The sequence below is a fragment of the Myxocyprinus asiaticus genome, chromosome 45 (assembly GCF_019703515.2).
Source record: "Myxocyprinus asiaticus isolate MX2 ecotype Aquarium Trade chromosome 45, UBuf_Myxa_2, whole genome shotgun sequence".
In the NCBI taxonomy this organism is placed as follows: Eukaryota; Metazoa; Chordata; class Actinopteri; order Cypriniformes; family Catostomidae; genus Myxocyprinus; species Myxocyprinus asiaticus.
In genome coordinates this window covers 12790296-12812937 of record NC_059388.1, presented here as the reverse complement: position 1 = coordinate 12812937, position 22642 = coordinate 12790296, and the positions used below count along the sequence as shown (strand labels likewise).

Sequence of the window (22642 nt, the reverse complement as noted above, 5' to 3'; positions counted from 1 at the left end):
GAACAGACGAGAGCAGGAGTTTGTGTCTACATCCTGTGTAAGTGCTTTGTGTGCATCAAGAACTATATTGATGCAATATATTATATAAGAGCTATATGTCTTCCACTTTTTGTATGTATTTTTGGCACTATAATAAAGGACAAATTCTATATCCAATCCATGAGCATAACACTGAAACACTGAACTTGCAACACAAATTATGCTGTCATGGAAAGACTGACAAAGCAATTGCAGTTTGCTTGAAGGCATTGATTGTCCAATATGTTTGATAATAATTTGCATAGATTTCTCTGTTTGTGAACAGCAAGATTAAGAACTGTCATTGCTGAGTAAAAGTGGGAGGTGTAATAGCTCATATCAGTGAGTGTGTTATCTTCACACAGCACAGCTCCTTCCACTTTAAAATCACCAGTAAGCGTTAACCTACAGCAGAGCGTTGGAACTCTTTAAAAACAGCAGATTTAAACAGAAGATTTCAATTATATTGTGAAGACTTCTCAAGATTTTTATCAGCCTTCTCTGGTAAGTATTTTAATATTCCAAAACAGCAGAGCCTTAATTGTTGTTGTAATATTTTCAGGTGTCTTGACTCTCAAAACATGATTCCAAAACCCGGTTCGTTTATCTTTCCAAGATTAAAAGACTGTAAAAATGCTACAGAAATAAAACATTAATTTATTAACGAATATTAAATGTAAGATATACAGTAAACATTTTTAATATATTTTAAAAGACAATACAGTACTTTTTACAATAAAATGTTGTACTAATTACATTTTTTAGATGTAAAAAGTCTGATTGTCCTGTATAATTAATGGTAAAAATTTACATTGTTTAACAAGAAAGTACATGTACTTTTTACAATAAATTATTGTTAAAATTACAGTAAAAAAAAAAACAAAACAATAATCGGGTTTTCCCACAGTTCCCTGCATGACCCATCACATTTCATTATGGAAATAGTTATGTTTCTTCTTATTTGTAATATCAGTTACGTACATTGGGGTGATCTGTGTTATATTTAATGCAGTTTAGTTCATGTTTACGGTATTATTTTAATTTCACATGTGTTACCCTGATGGTGTTTAGTGTTTGTGTGAGTGACACCGAGCACTCTCTCTACATGTTTATTGATTATTGCTCCTGGAAGAGCCACTATTGGTGAACTTCATGTCATCATGTGCCCTTCTGTAATTACTACGGTCATTAACAATACATTATAAAGTAAAAAGCAGATTTTGACAGTTTCAGAAGGCTAATATCAAGTTTATTTTTTACTGTAAATTTAACATATTTTTTTTTTTTTTTTTTTTTTTACTGTGCCATCGTGGCCATTTAAATTACAACTGTTTTAAACTGTAAAATTTACAGGTATATTTTTACTGTATTTTTTACATAATTATTCTGGCAAACACAGCTGCCAGTTATTTTTTTATTTTAAATTTTTTTAAAGCAACAATTCAATTCAGCAAAAAACAATGTCGTTTTTTACTTTGATCCACAGTCTGTGAGTCAGTCCTGTAATGTTCTGCATTTCTCTAATACACTCACTTACACTCCTTGTGTTTGCACAACATCCTCTTGATATAAAGGCATCTGTAGATCTAGCAACAGGAGAGTAAAGTACTTCATTAAGTAGAGTATTTATACTTTATTACAATATGTACGTATGTATCATATGGCTATTTTTTACTTGCACTTGTACTAACTAACTTTGTACTCACTTAGGTCCAACCATCTTTTAATAGTGAGATGGGTCTCTCTGAGAAAATATTTTTTGGCCTTCTCTTACAAGGTACAGTGTGTGTATTTCTCCTTTACCCTTACCAATTCATGTTTTGATTGTTGCTTCAATAAAATACTTTTTATAAAACACTTTTATGCAGCATTTATAAATAAATGACTAAGAGTTTTATTGTGTTTTCTTCATGAATGTGTGTTGTGTTGCATTTGTTTGTTTTTTAGCCTATTGTGTAAAACTAGGCCTAAATGTTTAGAGGCATATCCATCAGATTTCTCTAATGTGTAGTGTAGTACAGAAAGCTCAGATATCAAAATAACTACAAAAAGTCAGCAGACATTGTGGAGTAAGATCTAAACCTTCAAAAAACAACATCTAATATCACTTCTTATAGAACATCCATTCAGGTTGTTTACTGATTTTACCATTTTAATGCTTTTATATAGATGTTCTGCATGGCTTTTTTTTTTTAATTTTTTTTTTTTTTTTTTTTTTTGACATTTTGAAAATATTTGTTCCTGCTCTGAGTGTTTAGATATATGCAAAACATTTCTGATTCTCCAGTCATGGCCTTCAAATGAGGTCTACATCTCAACTACAAAATCTAGTCAACAAAGGGTGTGTTTATATGGCTACAAAAATGGTTGAGATGTCATTGCATGCTCTTCTTCACATGTTTGTGTTGAGTGTGTTGTAGATGTTTTGTGTAGTGATTGGTCCATCAGACTTCCAGAGAAGATCGAAGCTCTGAGTAAATCCTGTGTGCTCATAAATTGTGCATTCAAGATTGATGGACAATTTGACAAAGACCTCACTAAGAGTGCTGCGGGAATGTGGCTAAAAGATGAACTTCAGAAAGAGATTGTAGTGTTTGACTCCAGATATCCTAGTGAAAAACACTTTAAAGGGGAAATAACTGGAAAATTACAAGAGAAGAACTGCACCACAATCTTTACTGACATTAGTTCAAATCACAATGGAAAATATTACTTCAGGATTGAGGGTAATGGTGGACTGAAATATACCTACAGAACAGGCTATGTCACTATAAATGTCATTGGTGAGTGACTTCAGTCTTGATTAACTCAAATATTTAACATGTTGAACGAATGTTTAGAAAAGTTTAAAACTATTCATCATGCCACCATCGCCATTTTACGTAATCTTAGAAAGATTTACCCTGATGTTTATACATATAAAATGTTTTCTTAATCAAACTGACTTGAAATATTTTACTGATGATGGCCGATCATACATACAGTATATCCTCATATCTCTGTATGTTTCAGAATCTCCTGATAAACCCACAGTGAAGTTGTATGTGGATCAGATGGAGGTGCAGAGTCATCAGGAGGTGTTGGAGGGGAGCTCTGTGAATCTGTACTGCTTTGCTGAGACTCTCTGCTCCTCTCCTCCAGCAACTCTCACATGGAGCTCCACTCACAGACTCCCCCTCAGTCTACAGGAGCAGCAGAATCAAACTGAACTCATCTCTCATCTCAACTTCACTGCTACTCATCTTCAACATACAGTCACTTTCACCTGCACTGTCACCTACCAGCTACAGGACAACAATAAAACAGCACAGGAGTCCCTAAAGCTGCATGTTCAGTGTAAGAACAGACAAGGCTTCAGATCAGTTTCGACTTGTTCATGTTTTGATTGTAATTGCCTGAATTGTTTTCTCCCTCAGATTCTCCTAAAAACACATCAGTGTCTGTGTTTCCCCCTGACTCTGTGTTGGAGGGCAGTTCAGTGAATCTGACCTGCAGCAGTGAAGCAAATCCAGCAGTGATCAACTACACCTGGTACAGAGAAAATGAAGGACAGTTAGAACAGCTGCAGACTGGAGAAATTCTCATCTTCAAGAAGATCAAGTCAACACATAGAAGCTGGTATTACTGTGTAGCTCAGAACAAACATGGCACCCAGAACTCATCAGTGCTGCTGGATGTTCAATGTGAGTTTTAAGGAATTGTGAAATGTAAAGAATTTAAGGGGATAGTTCACCCAAAAATTCTGTCATTATTGACTCACCCTCATATTGCCTGAAACCCATATGATTTTACATTTTTTTAATTGTTAATATATATTAGCCATCTTCAGTTATTGTAAACAATGTAAACTGTAAAAGGAAGGTTATAGAGAAGTGTCCAGTTTGTCTACTACACTGACATTTCTCAATCTCTTTCTCTGTTAGTTGCTCCCCAAATCTATACTTCTTCAAGCAGTAACTGTAGGGATATCATTTTTTATTCATGTGAGGTTGATGGGAATCCCTTTCCTAAACTGGAGTGGCGTCTGTCTGGACATCCTCTCACTAACTCTACAAACACGTTGATCAGTGAAGAGCGATTGAGTAGCACAGTCTTGAGGAGCTCCATCAGTCTACATCACTCAGTTCCAGCATACACATCCACTCTGCAGTGTGTCACCACCAACACTCATGGCACTAAAAGAAAAGAGTTTCAAATCCAACAGACTGCATGTACATTTCTCTGCAATTAATCTATCATGGCAATGCATCAGCCAGCTATGAATTTTTACAAAATAAAATACAGTAATTCAGATACAATGGCCCCAAAAAGTAGTTAAACACTTAAGCCACACATAAAATGAATGAATGTCTTTGCATTATTGGAAAAAACAAGAAAACCAATGCCTTTATTTTGAAATAAATATAACACAAACACACTTTCCCAGCAAAACATTTTACAAAAAGATGTTTGTTAGGTTTCAATTTATAAAACAATAGCTATTGTTCAAAATTAAGAAAACAATTATTTTGACACTTTCTGGTGGTCAAACTTTGTGGAACATTCCCATAGTTTTTAATGTGATGAACTAAACCTGTGTGAGGGGAAATTACTTCATACATCCATTAAAAATCATCTTGATTCCAGTTACTTAAAAATAATTTTGAGAATAACTGTGTACAAAAGTCTGCCAATACCTTTTGGGGCCATTGTATATTTGATGAAATATTTGCGTGACACAGTACTGTAACTCTTTGGAAAATACAGCCTTTGTGATTTGCCATCAACTGTTGCTTCTTGATTTAACAGGGTTTAATATTTACTCCCTGATGATTGGAGCTGCTGTTGGGGCTTCAGTTATGGCGATCTTATGTATCATAACACACCTGTACAAGTAAGTTGACAGTGGTCACCTGAAGTAATAACTAAAGTATGATCTTAGAATACAATTTAAATGTACAGTATTTTATAAAGCACTTTTTACAATAAAAACAGTTTCCAAAGCAGCTTCACAAATAAGAGTGCACCTACCTTACAGTTAGTGCTGTCAGTTTTAGTCACGATTAATTGCATAATTTTCAGTAGTTAATCGCAATTAATTGCAGATTTTGAAAGTGCTGAAATCTGACTATATGTTTTCCTGTCAAAATGCATTTATTTCCTTTTTAGGAAAGAAAACAAGACAATATGTAACAATATAATGCTTTACTCACATTTTCCAAACAACTTTCACAGTATAAAGATAGAAATGTACTAAAATAGCACTAATTTAAGTTACATTAAACGTTTCCCAAAGTTTAAGTGTGAGGTTGACTAATTAAAAGAATTAGTTCCAATAGGTTGCATTCATTGCAATGGGCATTAAATATCGTAAACTCTCATCATCCACAACATTAATCAGCTGACAAACAGTGGCAATCCGCTTTGTAACAGCAGTCATGAAAGCATGTTTAAGATTTGCGCCAGAGCGTAAACACCAGCGTCCATCGCCACTTTGATCTCCATATGAAAAGCAGTCAAAATTGTCTCCCCCCCCCGATATAGCGCCACCCTGCTGCCTTCATGTGTTATCGAAATTATCCTACTTCAAACTTCTGAACAGGTAATTATGAGTACATGGACCATCGTTCATTCAGTATCAGGTTCATTCATACATTTTTTTTGAGGAACCATTATCTTGACAGCATAATGCATATTACTCAGCTTGTTGACGATAATGGAATTTTGGTCAAATACAAGCTATTTTCACATTGTAAAAATGTAAAACATGCATCAAATGGTTTCTGATATGCCTAAATGAATATGACTGGGAGGCTTGGGTAGCTCTGAGCAATGACGCTGACTACTACCCCTGGAGTCACGAGTTCGAATCCAGGGTGGACTCAGTGACTGCAGCCAGGCCTCCTAAGCAACCAAATTGGCTAGGGAGGGTAGAGTCACATGGGCTATCCTCCTCATGGTCATGATATAGTGGTTCTTGCTCTTAATGGGGCATGTGGTGAGTTGTGCATGGATGCCATGGTGAATAGCAGGAGCCTCCACACACACTAAGTCTCTGCAGTAATGCACCCAGCAAGCCACATGTCAAGATGCACAGGCTGTCACAGTTGCGGAGGCAACTGAAATGTTGTCCTCCGCCACCCAGATTGAGGTGAGCAACTGCGCCACCACGAGGATCTAGTGAGCATTGGGAATGCCAAATTGGGTAGAAAAGGGGATAAAAAAACAAAACTGCAAACGTTAACAATTAACAATGAATAAAATCAGTCATTCTCTACAGAAACCGTACTCTCCTCTGCCATGTTGAAAGTACACAACTCCTCCCAACTTGGAAACTCAGGTATCAAAATTATCTCAGAGTTTCCCAGTTGTAATTACGACTTGAGGGGTCATTCACATGCAACTTCTGAGTGGGAAACGATTTACGATAATTCGGATAGCACGTGAAGGCAGTGTAAGAACTGAATTCTCCATCATTTTATAACTGACACAGAAGCACTGATGTGTGTGTTGTGAAGTGTGTGTCAGTGTAATGACTTCAAGCAGACACATTACAAAGGTTCCGCCCTTCCAACCAGTATTTATGCTGTTAAGTTATGCTTTATTAATGATAATGCAATTAAAATTAACGTGTTCAACTTTTTTAAATTAATCGCATGCATTAACACGTTAATTTTGATAGCTCTACTTACAATCCATATGCTATTGGCATATTAAATATCAATAGCTACTATTGCATAATAATAGCTGATGAACTATCTTTTACTGAATGAGGTACAAGCAGTTATATTTTTAAGTTTTTGTTTTATTTCAGAAGATGGATCTGCAAGATAAGACGGGAAGACAAAATGGGACTTGTTGTGACTGATGGGGTATGTAATAACAAACATGCACAGATACAAATGCAAAAGCTACAGTACCCATCAACAATAATTAAATAATAAACAATTAAATTAGAATAGAAAACTAGAATCTTTACACACACAATAACCCCATCCACATTGCTCTGGTTTTCTCTAGTAGTTCTTGTTTTTTAAAGTGCTTCACCACTGATTGAAGCAGTAAAACCCCTTTTCATCCTCTAGGCTGTTTCACTGGAGAATGAGGAGTCTGATTATGCCAATAAAATCATGATGTCACCTGCTGGAGCTGTCACACCGAATCATCCAGAAACCCTCCATTATTCCTCTTTTGACTTCAAAAATACCAAACGGGAATCAGGAGAGATCATAGGTATCTCCTCGCTTACTGCCGACTATGCTGTGGTCCAATATGGTCAAACCATGGCAGGCAGCGAGGCTAAGATCAGATCAAATACAACATATGAATTTACCACCCATATCCAGGTTGCTTCTGCAGCAAACAAAGCTTCTGACATTTATGCACAAATACAAAAACCTCACAACCCATAGACATAATTATAGGTCTCCAAATTTTGTATAAAATAAGCAATATGCTGTTTAATTAAAGCAATAAAACCCCTTTAATATACCTTAACCATGGTAAAATCTTTGTAAGAACAACAGTGTTGTACTGAATATCAACATGGCTGTGATCCGGCTGTACACACAAGGCCTCAAAGCGAGTGAAGCTAATCACAGCCATGCTGATATTCAGTTAGTCCAGTCAATTTATAGGACCAGAACTAACTGTTGTATAATAAAGCAAATATCAAAGAGACGCCATGGGTTGTTGTGATTTTACCACGGGAAAGGGCTGTTTTTAAATGTACGTTTGAATACTGCTTATTTTACTGCTTATTTACTTTAATAATTTTTAAAGGAACTTACCACATTAATACAGCATAAATGACATGAGTGTTTAGCTTGAAATATCATATGCATACGTGCATTGCAATGTAATAACACATAAGTTTCAATTCAGATCATTAAAAAAACATATTCAGATAATTTCTTTTTATGTGTGAAATTTCCTCATAACCTTTATTGCTTTACTCTATACTTGAATCCATACAAATATTCATCTCTTCAAATCTCTCTTTGTCTTTATTTTATTTTTATTTTTACAATATATTAAATATTATAAATTAAGTACAAAATATTACCCTTTAAATCTTAGCTGGAAAATGCCCACCCCATAAAACATTTTCTGTAATGCACTGCAACACATTCTTGACTGATCGTTGAAAAGGCACTTTTGGTGTCATTGTTTTTTTCACAGAGTTGTGCTGTAACAAACAGAGATCTGTCACCGTGGTGTCTCGTAACACGAGGTCAATTCAGAGTGCATCTATGCCTAATTTCACAATAACAGCCATGTACAAATTTGACATAAGAAAACGGCAGACTTTTTGTGTTGACACCTGTTTTGCATGATGGCAATATAACACCACTGGCTTTGCTCTCAATTTACATGGGTGATATTGAACTCTGACCAAGTTCTGTGAAAATGTGAGCAATGCAGCCTGGCTGACCAACACATGTTGAAAGATGCATCAAAAATTAGGCTAGCTTGCATTTTCACAAACATTTTTATATTTAAGGTAATAATATTTATAAGTATATATAAGTATAATATTTATTAATATTATTTTTAAGAAGGCTAAATTGTGTGTGACTCATCAAAAGAAAAAAACAACTCATGATGTCTTATGCATTTAATTGGCACTCTTGTTCCTGAAACCAATCCCAGAGAAGAATATCCTCAACAATGTTGCCATTAGTTTCAATTTCAAATAAAAATTATGTGTATTTTTGTTCGATCTGTGAGATCTGTGTAGGTTCTGCATAAAAAGAAGCAGTCTGAAATATCATCAAATGTAGTCTAGGCCTATATAAAAAGTGTTAATAGAGTTATTATAGAAAACAATTACATGCAAACTTATTAATGAATCATGATTTCTGCATTAAAACGTTCACATATGTGCTAGCGTATGTGCATGGTTAGTGAATGACACACTCTCTAAGGAGAGTCTTTCTAAAGTACACATTCTTATACTTAGATTTTTGTTCGACTGATTTCTTACCTCTTCACTCCTTACAAAAAAGTTCCCTTTGAGGGTACCACCCCAGAGACAGCCCTTGTACCTTAAAAGGTATTTTTTGGTCTGAGAGTATAGCTTAGCACTGTTTTCAAAACCAAACAACTACTCATCATATCATATAAAATTAAAATATAAACCTTCTTACATCTGGAATAGTGCAGATCCATGTGCTTAATATAATTGGGCAATCAATATAGTACAATTCAGATGTGAAAATGGCAAACTCAGACACAAACATACAACTGCAAGCAACTGTTTTGATGATCCAAAATATTTTTAAAAAGGTTACACTCATATTTGGCATGCTTGCATTGCTGAGTGAAAGGGGAAGTTTAAGTACATAGAATGTCAACACAGGATGTTATGGTGCATTTCACTTGGAACAATGCCGACTTCTAAAACAATTACTATACTGTAGTAGATCAGTAGATTTGATCAGCTAGACAATTGCTCACTTCTGTAGGAACCTATTAAATAGATTTTTTAATATAGCTTACCTGTATTAAAAGGTAAGGAATCAGAACTATGGGTATCTGAAATCATCAGTAGTCATAATAGTAAATTTATTTTACTCTTTAACAGTGAACAGGATTTAAAAACCCTACCTTGCCAAAGAAAACATGTTACAGGGGCCTGGGTAGCTCAGTGGTAAAGACACTGGCTACCACCCCTGGAGTTCACTAGTTCAAATCCCAGGGCGTGCTGAGTGACTCCAGCCAGGTGTAGCAAATTAGCTTAAAAGGGAATTATTTATAATTAATTATAACTGGTTATAATTAATAATAAATATTTAGATTAGATCTTAGAATTAACTGTAGCAGAATCGATATTACAATTACTTGATCCGTCCGTCCAGCGAGCAGACAATATAATTATTTATCAACTCTAAGAAGATTACTTTCCTGGCCAAGGAACAATAGCCTTCCTACTTATACAGTGCTAGCAGTAGTTTAGCATGTAGCAAGGAGCAACATTCAGTGACTTTGAATTGTGAGCGGAACACAGAGACAATCAATTGTGAATATAAGGGATTTAATAAATGAAACTATAACTAACATACAAACAAACTAAGCAAACATACATATATAGAATGAAGGAATGTAAGGAAAAGAGAGAGAGAGAGAGAGAGAGCACAGAATGGCAATATTTCACATCAGTTAACCACAACCTATATGAGAATCATCAGAGGCACAATTCACCTTAAAAGGGGTTCAAACTTAAACGCGCATCTAATCAGTTGTAAATGGTTACTTGCATTGGTTTGTTGCTGAATAAGAGTCTTGATGCGGTAGATGAGGTTCTCGATGATTTCTTTAGGAGTGAGTTGAAGAAGTCCACAGGAAATCCACAAAGTTACTTGACGGTAAACACTGCCAGAAGGTTAAACTCAAGAGAGAGTTTTGGAGTGGGTTGGTCTCAAGAAGAAGAAGTTTTGAGCGATGATTAGTCTGCGCTCTGGAGTTTTGATAGTTCATTGCCGCACCCATTTTGTGGGTGGAGTGGCCAATCAGAGGCATGCATTTTGAGCGGGAGAAACATCCTTTGTCTCCGTTTATGGCCCATTCGCATTTTATTGCTGATCTGGACCGCTAGTGCAGCTTTTAATTCAAAACATAGTAAGAATTGTTCGATGCATTTCACGATCACATGGTGTACATTATTGTGTGAGAAATAAAGGGAAGATCATTTTGATACCAAGAAGGTAACCTCCAGACGATATTAAAGCAGAGATACACTCATACACTTGAATATAGGCATTTAACGTCTAACTAATACAAGTAAAGGGTTTTAACCAAGTTAATATAATAGGGGAATATACATACAACACATGCACATAGCAGATACATTTATAACTGCTTACTATGGCCTAAATAGAGAAAATGTCTTTAGGTGTGTGTGTGACGTGTATTGGAATTACTGGAGACAGACAACTGCTCTGGTGCCTGGCACGGGGGGGAGTCGCCCATTATGGTGGAATGTGTTTGAAGCTTGATGGAGACACTTCAGAGGAGACCTGTTTTAGCATCCTTTTGATAGTGATAAAGACCATCTGCAATTTAGCACCCATATAAATGTAAACGTGGAGGCCAGGTCAGTAATTTATATGCAAATGTCAAAAGGCTAAAAGGTTTTTTTTCAAACAAAGTTTTTTTCAAACAAAGTGTAATTAGCCATCACTGATCTTACACAGACGTTACACAGGTCAACTAAGCAACCAAATTGGCCCGGTTGCTAGGGAGGGTAGAGTCACATGGGGTAACCTCCTCGTGATCGCTATAATGTGGTTCATTCTCAGTGGGGCGCGTGGTGATTTGGGCGTGGATGCCGCAGTGGGTGGCATGAAGCCTCCACATGCGCTATGTCTCCATGGCAACGCGCTCAACAAGCCACGTGATAAGATGTGCAGGCTGACAATCTCAGACGGGGAGGCAACTGGGATTCATCCTCCGCCACCCAGACTGAGGCGAATCACTACGTGACCACGAGGACTTAAAAAAGCACATTGGGAATTGGCCATTCCAAATTGGGAGAAAAAAAAAAAAAAAAACATGTTACAGCTCTTTTAGTGAACATTATAAATGGTGTATCGTCATTCATCATGTTGTGTTATGATTGCTCTTCAGGCATCATACTGTAACTGTGGGCATCTAAAATAATCATTAAGCTATTTTAAAAAATACTCTTTTATGTTCTTTACCAGTGAACAGAAATTTAAAACAGTCTGATCACACTGTGAATTCAACAAATGTAGGTCGAAAGTTAAACTGGTCTGTGCTGAACACAATGCGAATCACTGCCCCCAGTGGCCGAATTTGGAAGTTTTGTTGAATGTAAGGGCACGCGTGAGTTTTTCTGGGTTAAGTGTCCACAGCAGTGGTGCCAAAAGCAGGATCGGCCTATGGGTTTGTGGGACCAAAGGCGAAATCATAAAAATGGGTCCCACCGGTGTGAATATTGTCATAACTTTAAAATATCCATAGAACCTCTGCAAACATGCTCACCCTCATGCCATCCCACATGTGTGACTTTCTTTCCTCTGCAGAACACAAACAAAGATTTTTAGAAGAATATTTCAGCTCTGTAGGTCCATACAGTGTAAGTGAATGGTGACCAAAACTTTGAAGCTCCAAATGCAGCATAAAAGTAATCCATTGGTTAAATACATGTCTTAAAAAAGCGATCCAATCGGTTTAGGGTGAAAACACCTTGTCATTGCAGTCTCTAGACACGCTCATGATTACAAGCTTGATTACACTTCCTAGAGCTTGACACGTGCACAGAGCGCTATAGATGGTGCTGGGAAGTGTAACTGAGTTTGAAATCATGATCACCAAGGAGGCTGCTGATGTCAAGATTTAAGATCTCATATCTGACCTTAGAACTACTGTTGCCCTGGTTTCTGAAGGTCATGCCTGCATATATCATACTTATTCATTGAGATCTTTTGTTTAGTATCACTTTGGGACCAAGTGAAATCTGACTTGACAAAATTATGATGTAATGTCTGTAAAGTCCTCATTGAGCAGATTCATCAAAAAAAGTCAAGCCAAAGAAGACTGTGGCAAGGAACCCAAAATTCAAAAAATTTAATCTGCATTCATCTTTACTCTATAGTAGCTGGTGTCACACTATGTCTTTATCTTCTTATCATTTTCTCACAGACTGTCTCTTTGTTTCCTCTTTAACTTATTCACTACTCCAATCTATTTGAATCTCATCAAGCCAGTTTCTTCAAGTAAGTGCACAAAAATGAGAATATTATTACTTACAAAATATTAATATACTGTAATTGGAAGTGCTATATTCTTCACATGTGCATATGGGATACTGACACTTTCTGTAAATGTCAGTACATGTAAATATTTCATTTTTATATGAACCAGTTCTTACAGCTTACCAGTTATTCATTTATTTGAAAGGTGGTGGTTGTTTTTTTGACTGTACAGTTAAAAAAGGGTTTAGTATTATAAGATTTGAGAACAGAATCTTTAGTATGTCCTGTTTTTGTCAAGACTGTGCATGCTGGTATTCTGTTTACCATGTGTGTACATGTGTAAACGTGTTCTATAACAGTGTAAAAGGTATGTTGTTACTTCAAGAACATTAGGTTTTAAATGTAGAAGTTCTACAGTTATTCATGCTAAGACAGGAACTACTGGACTGATTGGGCAATAAAGGATGCATGATATCAGTCAGTGTATTGTGTAACTGACTGTGTTCACACAGCACAGTTTCTCTCTGTCTCAAATCATCAGCAGGTGTTACAGCTAAGAACTTGGGATCTAAACAGGAGATTAAAATACTCTGCTTTCAGAGAGGTCAGATTCAGTTTCTCTCAGGTTAATCAAATTTGCGTGCCATGTATGAAAGTTCACAACCTGTGAGTTTGTAATGAAACCAGCCAGGGATCATTTGGGCAACATTTGCTTGTTAATAAACTTCTACAATTATTATTTTGTGTGTGTGTCTTAATTGTATATTTTCAGCAGTTTTTGTCATTTGCGTGTGTTTCCCCCCATAAAGGCCAGTCTTTACTGACAGGATGCATTTCTGGACACCAGAGAAAATCATTTTTTGAGGTTTGTATATCTATTCTTTCATTTGATCATCAGTTTTAAGTGCTTCAAACCATGTAAGACTTATTGTATTTGCAACAACTAAATGCATTGCATTTACTGTTGAGTCTGCTTTATAAAAAACAACTGTGTTGGTTGTAAAGTTTGAGATGTGAGACTGACCCCACTCCGGCTGCCATTATAAAAGCAATATTTAATACTGTGTTTGTGTTTATCCACCTTTTTCCTGGGGGTCTTACTGGGGAAATGAATGTGGTTGGAACTTCCGCCGGAAGACATTCTATAGCATTCCCTAGCTCTGGCTGCAGTCATTTTAGACCCTGTTCACAGCTGGTAATAAGACGCGTTTCTGATGATCCTTTCGCAAATGATCAGCACCAAATATAGTTGTAAACGGGGTGCAAAATGTTTTGTTATTGGGTCACAAAAAACACATACAGAGGTAGTCAAAAACCACATCGCATTTGAGGTTTAAAACGGTGTCTTGATGTGTCCCGGACTGCAGCGAAGCACCACCCCTCACCAGTCAATCACCCACCGAATAGAGTTTAAACTAACCGTCTGATCAGAATATTGAAAAACCGATTACATACCCTAGGATGAGATTTTCACAGCTCTTCCTTAGTGTGTCTGTCTGATTTGAACATGAAGGGTGACAAGATGACAAGCACACACATCTGAAGCTGAACTAACATAGGTCCTCCACTAAAACAACCGATAATTTTGCTCAAAATGTTACGTTTGTGCTTAAATTAAATCTCAACTGTATCTGGGAGAAACAGTGTGCCGGTTGTTCACGCTTTCTTTGTCTTCATGACTTTTTTGAAGTTTATTATCGTTCAGTATCACACTGATATAGTAATTGATGTACAGTATGTCCTCATGAAATCACACACGCTCTACTTAAAATCCCAACACCACAATGAAAGAATGAATGGACGAATGCCGCAACAATAGTTGTGTTTACTTGATAACGGAAGTAACGCCCATGTTTCTCACTAAGCATCAGGAGACATAGGAAAAAGGTGGTACTGTATGACCATTGGTTAGTGGTTGTTGGTGTTGTAATGTTTAAATTCTTCTTTGTATATGTGTTGTAGGTGTTTGGTGTAGAGATTTCATCATCAGTCTGCCAGAGTAGTTTGAAGCTCTGAGTGAATCCTGTGTGCTCATAAAGTGTGCATTTGGTATGGGGGAAAGATTTGACCAAAACCTCACTTAGAGTGCTGTGGGAATGTGGGAATGTGGCTTTAAGATGAACTTCAGAAAGAGAATGTAGTGTTTGACTCTAGACATCCTAGTGAAAAACACTTTAAAGGGGAAATAACTGGAAAATTACAAGAGAAGAACTGCACCACAATCTTTACTGACATTAGTTCAAATTACAATGGAAAAGATTACTTCAGGATTGAGGGTAATGGTGGACTGAAATATACCTACAGAACTATAAATGTCATTGGTGAGTGACTTCTGTCTTGATTAACTCAAATATTTAACATGTTGAACGAATGTTTAGAAAAGTTTAAAACTATTCATCATGCCACCATATATTTTCTTATTCAAACTGAAATGAAAGACTTTACTGATGATTGCCGATCAAAAGATATTTGCACTTTTACTGTATTTACTGTAGACACTTACAAAACATGCTATCATGCCTCCTCACACCTAAACTCATATCCTATGATGTTTCTACCCTCTTCAGATGTCATTCATATAACCCCATATCTCTGTATGTTTCAGAATCTCCTCATATCCCATAGTGAAGTTGTATGTGGATCAGATGGAGGTGCAGAGTCATCAGGAGGTGTTGGAGGGGAGCTCTGTGAGTCTGTACTGCTCTGCTGAGACTCGCTGCTCCTCTCCTCCAGCAACTCTCACATGGAGCTCCACTCACAGACTCCCCCTCAGTCTACAGGAGCAGCAGAGTCAAACTGAACTCATCTCTCATCTCAACTTCACTGCTACTCATCTTCAACACACAGTCACTTTCACCTGCACTGTCACCTACCAGCTACAGTACAACAATAAAACAGCACACAGCAACCTGACATTACATTGTTGTTCATTGTAATACATTTTTGTCTGTTTCATTGATCTTGCAAAGCTTAGTTTTCAGTGGCATTATTTATTTTCTCATATGTGCTCCACCTGTGTCATATTATCATTAACTCTTTCTTTAAATTTCCCTGTTTTTCTCTTTCAGATGCTCCCAAAATCTCTCTCTCATCCAGCTGTAACAGAGCTGATTTAACTGAAGTGTGTTTCTGTGAGGTTGATGGGAAGCCCTTTCCTAAACTGGAGTGGCATCTGTCTGGACGTCCTGTCTCTTACTCTACAAACACGTTGATCAGTGTAGCGTGAATGAGCAGCACTGTCTTGAGGAGCTCCATCACTCTACATCACTCACTCGCACCCACTCTGCAGTGTGTCACCACCAACACCCATGGCAATGACAGCAAAGAGTTTGAAAAGTGAATCCCTATCCTCAAAATACATCAGGTAATTTTCAGCTCTTTAATTAAACAACTTCAAGCCAAACTCTCTGTAATACAAATACAATTGCATGATTCTAGAATTATTCCCATCCCATAACTTCAAGAGTATACAGCTCTGGAAAAAATTAAGTCAAGTCAAACTTTATTTATATAGCACATTTAAAAACAACAGAAGTTGACCCAAAGTGCTTTACAAATCACTCAAAAATATACGACAGAATTATATACAAGAAAAAATTTTTTTTTTATAATAATAGAAATAATAATAATAAATAAAAAGAATACAATTTAAAAACTACATCAAGTATTTACTTAATTTAACATATTAAAAGTCCAATTCAAAAGCTAAAGAAAATAAATACGTTTTCAAAGAGGATTTAAAAATGGCTATTGAAGAAGCTGACCTCACATAGTAAAGGAGACTATTCAAGAGTTTAGGACCTACCACAGAGAAAGCATGATCACCCTTGGATGTATAGCGACAACGAGGAACATTCAAAAGAAGTTGATGAGAAGACCTGAGTGCTCTGGTGGGGGAGTAAGGGACGAGAAGATCACTAATGTATTTGGACGTGAGACCAGATAGTGACTTGTAAACAAAAAGCAGAATTTTAAAATTGACCCTGAATTTAACGGGAAGCCAGTGTAGAGACGCTAATACAGGGGTAATGTGATCCCTCTTTCTTGATCCTGTCAAAAGCCTAGCTGCTGCATTTTGAACCAGCTGTAGGCAGGTTTGAGGGAGGCCAATGTACAATGAGTAACAATAATCTAACCTTGATGAAATCAGTGAGCAGATCACAATTTCCAGGTCTTTGCTGGAAAGAAAATTTTGACTTTAGTGATCGATCTCAGGTAGAAAAAGCTACCCTTGACAACGGCACTAATTTGTTTATTAAAAAGTAATGATGAATCTAAAATCACTCCAAAACTTCTTATATGATCTTGTACATTTGATGACAGAGGACCTAACTGAGCGGCCAGGCCAGGTAAGGAGGACATGGGGGGACCTAAAATCAGAACTTAAGTTTTACTCTCGTTTAATTGCAAAAAATTGTTTGCCAGCCAATGTTTAATATCTTCAAAGCAATTTTGGATGTTATCAAATGAACATTCTTTTCTAAGCTCTCCGGTAAGTAAAGTTTAAGAGACCACTCCAACTGTTTCTTAAATCAGCATCTCTACATGTATGGCAGCCATCCCATTCCAGTGTCTGTTAAATTCCTGCTTGAATTTTTGAGTCAGCAGTGGCATAAAATCACCCAACAGCAATGTGAAAGACTGGTGGAAAGCGTACAAAGATGCATGAAAGCTGTGATTGAAAATCAGGGTTATTCCAAAAAATATTGATTTCTGAACTCTTCCTAAGTTAAAACATTAGTATTGTGTTGTTTAAAAATGAATATGGACTTGTTTTCTTTGCATTATTTGCGGTCTGAAAACACTGCATCTTTTTTGTTATTTTGACCAGTTGGCATTTTCTGCAAATAAATGCTCTAAATCACAATATTTTTATTTGGATTTTGGGAGAAAAGTTGTCATTACTTTATAAAATAAAACAAAATTTAAAATTTTACTCAAACACATACCTATAAATAGTAAATCCAGAGAAACTGAACATTTGGAGTGGTCTCTTAATTTTTCCAGAGCTGTATAAGGTTTACCCTCCACCCACTGCAAAATTACTATTATCTATAGAATGTTTATTCATCAATCCTAAATTGCTAATATGGCAGAGTATCAGCAATGAACCTTATTCAGCGCCATATTTTATTTTTGATGGGAATGATAACGAGGCTTTGAGGGATAGATGTACAATGTGTTCAATGGGTTGTACTGTTGTAAAAATTGAAAAATGAAAATTACGTGACTGTGGCAACATTTTTTAGGAAATTACATGCGTAATTACACATTTAGCTACAGTTCCCTAGTGAAATGCCCAGCGGGGGCCACTGAAATCGAGTGAAATTTTGTTGTATTCAGACAAGGTTTTTCAGGTGAATATTAGTCAGGAGTTTTAATGAGTAAAACGTACAGTATCTCCCTACACACCCGAAGGTGGCAGCCCGGTTGAGTCCTTGGCATCTGACATCACCAACGCGCTCTCCGATGCTGCTATCGAAACCTCATCCATCTCGTGAGCTCCGAAAGAGACATTAGACTGGCACTGAGGCTAGCTGCCTGTCTCATCCCAGAACTGGACGAGCGTGCTGGGGAATGGGCGGTCCGTGAGTGATTACCCGGCGGAGCCGTACCCATTGGAGCCCCCAAATCACCTCCAGCGTCAACCGAGCTGGCCTCATACCCGTAGGTAGAAGGCCTGGCGTGGCTTTCCCCCGGAAGAAGGAAAGCTGCGACTGCAACGTTGCCATGGTCATGTTCTCGCAATGAGAACATGAACCATCCACGAACGCTGCCTCAACATGATTACTGCCCAAGCACATGAGGCAGCAATCGTGGCCGTCGGAGATGGAGAAATTTTGGACGCACTCAGGAATTACACAAAGACGGAAGGGCATCTTTAAAAAGACGCTGTCTGTCAATGCGTGCTCTTTTAGAGGAAAATATACTCTTAATTATCAGAATATATATTCTTTTGGAGGCTGTCGAAGCGCCCAGGGGCGTACTCTGCACTGATCACACAGAGGGAGAGAAAGCCGCTGAAATGCGGCATACATTCTGCTCTGCTCCGAAGAAAAAATCTGAATGAGTGGTTGCGAGCCAGCTCGTTTTATACCCGTATGTCTGGGGGAGTGGCATGCAAATTCCACTCGCCAATTCTCATTGGCCTTTTCTCAAAGATCAGAGGTGTTTGGGGCTCCCAAGAGCGATCCCTTGTGTCACTACATCGACACAACGTCGAGTGAGTGACAGATAGGGAACTATGAATAATTATTTCTGACCTTATTTTGTTATTTTAACATCTTTTTTAATAGTGTAAATTTATGGACATTTATTTTCTTTTGTAAGATGTTTTGTAGGATCATGTTTACTTTTTGGTGTAATGGATACATTTTTCTCTTCTCTATTATCACCATCTAATTTTGAATATTTTATTAAATTTTATTTTTATTTTTTTATTTAATATTCATGTTGTTGTCTTTCATTTTAATATCTTAACACAATAGCAATAATGTGTCTCATTAGTCTTTTTTGTAATGACAAATATTATACTTGACTCCAAGACTGGCCACAGCATAATCAAACGCATCTAAACCATCTCAAACATTTAAAATCCTACAAACAATTACACTTTTAAGGAAAATACATATGCATGTCATTGCAGACGATGAGTAGCATGTAACAAATGTCTCAGAAAATACTGTGTCTAAAATGGAGAAGCAGTGTAGGCCACAGTGTTGCTTAAAGGTGCAGTATGTAAGATTCAGAAACCCTTGTTTTTAATGACACCTGTGGCCGTTAAGTGAGCTGCAGCAAGCTGTTGCTCGTTCTCGTGCACACACTCCTTAGGGATGCGAGCGAGCGAGCATTGACCAAAACAATGACGTAATGTACAAAGAGACAATGTTATTCACCGGCATCATGATGACAGATGAGGTAGCATAATTCAAATTATACAGTTATGATTGTTTTACTACAAACTTTGAGACTATATTATATTTGACTCTTCAGTGCTGGAACAGGGCTAAAACAAGTGTGGATATAGGTCTGACTATGCAAGACTGTAGTTTGAAGTAATCACTTTTCTTTCCATGATACATTGACTACATTTATACGATAGCCAATGTCGGCGTTAGCTAGCTAGCCAGCTTTTCAATAGCTGTTAGCTAAATTTGGTGGATGATGACTTAGCTGTTTATAAAATAGACTGTTCATTATAAATATGTTGACACAATTCAGTATTGATGTGATTCCATCAAAAATGTCATTTTGATATATCGATGCGCTATTGTTTTATAATAATAGAATGTATATATTTTCTGTATAACCAAGTTATGTTAGACTAATGAATGGGTCTTTTTACATCATCTTGAACATTGTCTAGCATTCATTTCATGTGTTATTGTAGTTTAGCTAAAATTACACAGATCAATCCTTATGGCACTATATTTCACATGATTTGCAGTTATGTAAGCTTACATGTCCAATAAGAAGAATGTGAATTCAGGGTTGGTTTTGATCCCCAAAACTAAACGAAGGTCCCTCCAGGAATCAAATGTCCTGCCGATGTTCACTTTATTTTTCGCTCGACCACGATCCCGCTTAGCCAGATGGGATTCAGTAGATAAAGGTTTTTTTTTTTTTTGGCTTACTCTGAGATTGTGTAGGAGTTGGTGATGTGCTGGGAGACGAGCGTTTGCTGGATTCCATCTCTAAAATAATGTTACCTAGTGTTGCAGTTTGTTGACACTTGAATAGCGGAAGAGAAGCACTGAGGCAAGGCTTTTGGGAGTGCGCATAAACATCACATCCTTTGGATTTTCCCGGCAAAAACGACCTGCTCCCTTCGCATGAAAATCAGTCTACAGGCTTTAATAGGCAACCTAGGAAGTCCGGAAAGGGCTCATTTTTTTAAGTTGCATTACAAGCCATTCACACGTTGGCAAAAAAAAGGTGAATATTACATGAAAATTGTTACATATTGCACCTTTAAAGTGCTGCATTAGCCATGGTTCCCACAGTTTTCCTGAAGAGTTTGTCACTCAGATTGAGAATATCCTTATAAAGACAGACTTGAGATCAGTTAAAGCACACCAGAAAACAATAATTAACCAAGAGCCCTAGTGTCACATTTCAACAAACTCTGGCTTTATAAATGCTTATAAACTGGTTAGTCTTGCAATGAATAAATATCCTGAACAGTAACTACAGCAGCTATGTTTGATTACCTTCTTTATTTTGTCGCTCTTTAAATTATTCAGTTATTCAATATGCTGACTTTATGTGAAAATAAGTTTATTGTGTAGCAAAAGACAAACAAAAAAGTAAACTTTGGTCTGCATTTATGACAATATGATGCTCTCAGATTGACTGTTGCTTTCTCTGTTTTAGGTGAGACTGGTCTCAGGTCACAGACTAAATAACATCTTTTCTCAAGAATAGAACTAACGTTAGCTTAAATTTCAAAGGTCAGTTCTGTAAATATCATAACACTTCTTCATTCAGATCATTTATTTAGCTTCACACTGTAATTAATCTGCATGCGTATTTTCTGTGAAGAAACTGGTGCTCCTTATTTTCTTGCTATACATTTTCTTATCTTTTTCTCACAGACTGTTTCTCTGTTTCCTCTTTAATTTATTAATTTGAAACACATCATGTAAAACCAGCGTTTTCAGATTAGCATAAAACGTTATGCTATTTATGACTACCAATACGTGCTGTCTTTATGTTTAGGTGCAGTGTTTTTTCCATCTGTACATAAAATATTGCATTTTGATTTAATACATTTCAGATATTTGTATATGTCATTCATGTAGCCTTTCAGTTAATCATTATTTGAAAGGTGCTAGAAAGCGATTAATATTCAAAGAAAGAGAAACATAATCTTACAAATGTAATTTTCTGGCATATCAACAACAATGACTTTCTGTAATCAAAAACAGTTCTGAGGCCTGTCAGAGCATTTGTACCAAAAATAAATAAACAAATAAATAATACAAAAATGACATGCTGTTTACAATATTTGAGTGCACATTTGAGAACATATGGTAATGGCCTACTCAGACAACACATTGTTTCCTAGAGCTGGCAGAAAATCGTCTCGGTTACGTACATAACCTCGGTTCCCTGTGACAAAGGGAACGAGACATTGCGTAGTTATGCATATGAGGAGTGCCTTCATACACGACCTAGTTGAAACCTCTCTACAACAACGGCAATATTCTAATATTGGCTATGTTGTTTGAGCCCCGCCTGTTTTGGCGCAAAACTGTCCGCTATAAAAACAGGTGCACAAACACCATTTCCTCAGAATTTCTGACTGAGAACAAGGAGCGCATCGCTCATGCCTCAAGAACTCTGAGTCTTGTAGTGCGGCTAGCGTTCGCAATGTCTCGTTCCCTTCATCTCAGGGAACCGAGGTTACGTACGTAACCGAGACGTTCCCTTACGACTCATTACACTTGACATTGCGTAGTTATGCATATGGGGAACAGAATTCCATCATGCCGCACTACACGACATAACTTCCCAGAGAGGAAACATGGCGGCGCAGTCTTGTGGGACGGCGACTGACATGAGCATGCCGCAGTGAGTGATCCTCATGATGGCTAGGAGGAGAGCACTCATAACGAATATATGAACTATAGTCATGTAGTATGAATTAACTCCTTATGAGCACAGTCGAGAAGGGAGTATATTTGTAATGAAAGTGCTTGCAACTTTATGGTAAATTATAACGGCCTGACTGCAGGCGGCTGTGCAAATGATGGGGACCCCGTACTTAAAGGGAAGGGCATAAGTATATATATATATATATATATATATATATATTTGGCTAATGCATAGCAAGTGCTCTAAACAGAGAGGACTGTGAAAAAAAAAGAGATGTTACGTCTTGGTTGTAAAACCTTGCGAATGTGTTTTGAGAGGACCATCCTGCT

General features: G+C 37.0%; 1 protein-coding gene and 1 long non-coding RNA gene across 3 annotated transcripts in view; both read left to right on the top strand.

Moving 5' to 3' along the window:
* The first annotated feature begins 371 nt into the window (after positions 1 to 371).
* LOC127434920 (uncharacterized) overlaps positions 372 to 22642 on the top strand; it is a 75842-nt gene continuing 53571 nt past the window's right edge. Inside the window, exons 1-11 of the mRNA XM_051687978.1 lie at positions 372 to 522; positions 1729 to 1795; positions 2439 to 2801; positions 3031 to 3354; positions 3435 to 3701; positions 3942 to 4229; positions 4807 to 4891; positions 6812 to 6869; positions 7083 to 7402; positions 15322 to 15597; positions 15813 to 15933. Of these exons, the coding sequence (XP_051543938.1) occupies positions 1753 to 1795; positions 2439 to 2801; positions 3031 to 3354; positions 3435 to 3701; positions 3942 to 4229; positions 4807 to 4891; positions 6812 to 6869; positions 7083 to 7402; positions 15322 to 15597; positions 15813 to 15933 (2145 nt within the window). The 5' untranslated portion in view covers positions 372 to 522; positions 1729 to 1752. The remainder of the gene's footprint in view (positions 523 to 1728; positions 1796 to 2438; positions 2802 to 3030; positions 3355 to 3434; positions 3702 to 3941; positions 4230 to 4806; positions 4892 to 6811; positions 6870 to 7082; positions 7403 to 15321; positions 15598 to 15812; positions 15934 to 22642) is intronic.
* Positions 8793 to 16257, top strand: LOC127435442 (uncharacterized). Of its 2 annotated transcripts, none has more exons than XR_007896203.1 (4): positions 8793 to 12737; positions 13526 to 13581; positions 14679 to 15037; positions 15322 to 16257. It is a non-coding gene; the product is annotated as an uncharacterized LOC127435442 (long non-coding RNA). The 2 variants fall into 2 exon arrangements; XR_007896204.1 differs by having other exon boundaries at positions 8793 to 13320.